The 3,754-nt window shown below is 41.0% G+C and overlaps 1 protein-coding gene across 1 annotated transcript; it reads right to left on the bottom strand.

Annotated features, from left to right (window-relative positions):
* Positions 1-1,726: 1,726 nt before the first annotated feature.
* atp8b4 (ATPase phospholipid transporting 8B4) lies at positions 1,727-3,740 on the bottom strand (the record flags this gene model as incomplete). The annotated part of the gene is given in 7 exon segments (XM_046038536.1): positions 1,727-1,910; positions 2,309-2,447; positions 2,535-2,640; positions 2,751-2,862; positions 2,946-3,110; positions 3,310-3,425; positions 3,687-3,740. Coding segments are annotated over 6 exon segments (733 nt in total), but the record flags the coding sequence as incomplete, so codon positions are not given.
* Positions 3,741-3,754: the final 14 nt, after the last annotated feature.

The raw sequence follows: 3,754 nt of genomic DNA, 5'->3' as shown, positions 1-3,754 counted from the left end.
ACTGGATTGCTGCTGAGTGGTCCAAAGTTATGTTCTCTGATGAAAGTAAATTTTGCATTTCCTTTGGAAATAAAGGACTCAGAGTCTGGAGGAAGAGAAGAGAGGCACAGAATCCATGTTGCTTGAAGTCCAGTGTAAAGTCTCCACAGTCAGTGAGGGTTTGGGGTGCCATGTCATCTGCTGGTGTTGGTCCACTGTGTTTTCTGAGGTCCAAGGTCAACGCAGCCGTCTACCAGGAAGTTTTAAAGCACTTCATGCTTCCTGCTGCTGACCAACTTTATGGAGATGTAGATTTCATTTTCCAACAGGACTTGGCACCTGCACACAGTGCCAAAGCTACCAGTACCTGGTTTAAGGACCATGGTATCCCTGTTCTTAATTGGCCAGCAAACTTGCCTGACCTTAACCCTATAGAAAATCTATGGGGTATTGTGAAGAGGAAGATGCGATACGCCAGACCCAACAATGCAGAAGAGCTGAAGGCCACTATCAGAGCAACCTGGGCTCTCATAATACCTGAGCAGTGCCACAGACTGATCGACTCCATGCCACGCCGCATTGCTGCAGTAATTCAGGCAAAAGGAGCCCCAACTAAGTATTGAGTGCTGTACATGCTCATACTTTTCATGTTCATACTTTTCAGTTGGCCAACATTTCTAAAAATACTTTTTTTGTATTGGTCTAATTTTCGGAGATACTGAATTTGGGATTTTCATTAGTTGTCAGTTTTAATCATCACAATTAAATGAAATAAACATTTGAAATATATCAGTCTGTGTGTAATGAATGAATATAATATCCAAGTTTCACTTTTTGAATGGAATTACTGAAATAAATCAACTTTTTGATGATATTCTAATTATATGACCAGCACCTGTAAGCATGAAGTTCCTAAAAAAAGAAACACCTTAAAAAGACTGAAGGTATTTCCTTTCACAACCCCCTGCATCTGGCATCTGACACCTGCCCTGTGACAACTGGTTTGTGTTCTGTTTATTTTTGCCTTTGCGTGAATGTGGTGTGCTTGAACTCTGGTATTTCCAGAAATCATCAGAGACTCTTCTAACAAGTGGATTAAACTGTTAAACTGTTGTGAGCCAGGTTCAGGTGTGAAGACATTTCAGAGACTAACGAAGACTTTCTTAACATAGCATGTTTTATTGAGCATATCTAATGCCAGTACCAAATCTGAATGATAATATCTTGTGGTCCCTATTAGGTTTCCCCCTAGTACCTGTAGGTTGTCCCTCTTAGGTCATCTCAAAATCAAAATATAACATGTTGTTTTGTAAGAATGCAATAATACGATATCAGAAAGAAACACCCATATAAATATTTATATATATATATATATATATATATATATATATATATATATAAAAAAAATAATATTTAGAATTGGGATTCACATATAAATTAAAAAGGAGATTTCCAGCTACCACATCTGCTTTGATCAGGAAAAAGAGTTGCAAGTTGAGAATATACATGCAATGAAATGAATATGTTTTCATACAGATGGTTAAAAGAGCCTTTGAGGAGTCTGGAAATACCTTCATAAGCTGGTAAGTGTTTAATCTTAACAATTTTTGTAGGGTAATCACATGCTGGGGCACTGCAAGTTGAATGTAATAGTAATACTTGCTTCCTGCTGCTGTTCCCAAACAAGCTTTTTCAGTGTGTCATCCCCTTGGATTAGTAAGTAAGAGTGATCAATCCTTAGACCTACTCTTGATCATGCTGACATCATTGGCTCCATCTCCAATGGCCAGAGTGACGGCCTTCTTGTGCCTCTTCACCAACTCCACCACCTGGGCTTTCTGCATCGGAGTGACCCGGCAGCAAATGACTGTTTTACACAAACAGGCCACGTCCAGCAAGACGTGCTCCAGCTGTGGCTCCAAAGCGTGAGTCTGCAGGGAGAACATATACATCCACCCTGTTAAGCCTCATCAGTACCATCCTATAACATCAACACCCTGCAGAGGCAATACCAAGCAACAGCTCACTGTAACATTTCCACCTAGCTGTTGAGCATCATGCACACCCCTCAAGGCACGCTCCTCTGTGAGGAAATGGATGTTAATGAAAACCCATAATAGAGCCGAGGGCCCTCAGCAGCACAGCAGCTCTCTGCTCATTACAGACTGCACAGTCAGCAGCAGGTACAGAGATGCCTCACTCATAAGACAGCAACACCACCACTGTTTAACTAAATAAATCATGTACCGGTACAGGTATCAGTACCGAAATAAAAACAATCACAAAGGACAGAATTATCATTCCAACAAAGAAAAATTGAGTATCTCACCAAACTGTGTCCATTGATGACTAAGGCATACTCTGCAATAAGGGTTTCTTCAAACACATCATCTGCAGTCATGTCTTTCGTCTGAACATCTCCTGCACTGATAACTCGACTCACGCCGAGAATGTGCTCTTTAGCACTCCTGAGGAGAGAAAAGACAGTAAACTTACCTTTTATATGTTTCTAAAAGCTTTATTAAGTACATGTCATGACATGTACAGCATGTCACCTGAGCTGCTGCTGCACCTCCAGCAGTGTGTAGCCAGAGATGATGAACACCTCATTCATCTCGTCTCGCAGCATGTTGCAGGAGTAGCCAATGTTCATCGCTGTCTCTGAAATGTTTTACACAGTTTACATCTCTGTAGCTTTTCACAGATAGGTAAGCGGTTATTAAAGTATCAGTTTTTCTGGTCAAAAAGATCATTTAGGTGAATTATTCTACCTAGTTTGTCTCCTGTGAGGACCCAGATCTTGATGTTGGCTCGATTTAAACAGGCGATAGTTTCTGGGACTCCTTCCTGAAGTTTGTCCTCGATTGCCGTGGCTCCTAGAAGCTTTAGCAGGACAGCAGTCAGTCTGCAGAGGCTAAATGAGTTTGATTGCTTCAAGGGTGTAAACAAAAGGTTGTGAATGTTACCTTCAAGCCCTGCTCGATCTCTTCGAAGAGCACGGCCAGCTGATCCTCGCGGTTCTCAATTACAGTGCTGGCAAACAGAAGCCTTTTCGTCCAAACTGCAAAATAATCTTCATCGACATCTTTGTAGGCCAGGGCTAATGTTCGAAGTCCTTCTCCAGCAAATTCCTGCGGAGAAAATGAGAACAATCGCCATTAACAATACAGCAACAAAACAGGGCACTGTATTTTTTAAGCATGTTGGTGTTTTGTTTTTTTATGACTATAAAATTGAGACTATAAACTTAGATAGTGCACTTAAGTGTATAAATTCACTTATTTAACAATGTAATCACTGAGTAATGTTATCCAATGGTATCACACTTACACTGAGATGTTCTGAGGTAGTGTGCATGAGGGCTTCACTGGATGAATCCAGAAGTTCAAAGATAATAGTGTCAGCTCCTTTGGAGTACAGTTTAATCTTGCCCTGCGGATTTCTCACTATGAAACACAGCAAGAGAACACTGTCATGAGTTGTAGTTTTTCCCTTTGAGTTTGAGTTTTTGCCATTTGTTTCTGGTGTTCTAGCTCGTAGTCCTGTGTTGATTTGATATTGCTTTGGTTTGGTAGTCTAGTTGTTATATTGTTTCTTAGTCACTGCCTTAACTCTTGTTCCTGCGTTTTAGTTCGTTGTCCTTGTTCCCAGTCCTGTACCTTAGTTCATGTTAAGTGTTCACTCTGGTCTGTTTTGTGTTCAGTGACCTGTGTTCCGTCTGTTCCCCCGGTTGTCACTCTGCCTGCATGTCAGTCTCTCTGTTTCCCTCTGCTCA

The sequence above is a fragment of the Micropterus dolomieu genome, linkage group LG22, assembly GCF_021292245.1.
Source record: "Micropterus dolomieu isolate WLL.071019.BEF.003 ecotype Adirondacks linkage group LG22, ASM2129224v1, whole genome shotgun sequence".
Classification (NCBI taxonomy): Eukaryota; Metazoa; Chordata; class Actinopteri; order Centrarchiformes; family Centrarchidae; genus Micropterus; species Micropterus dolomieu.
Note: the sequence above shows the minus strand (reverse complement) of the source record. Positions and strands in the feature narration are given on the sequence as shown.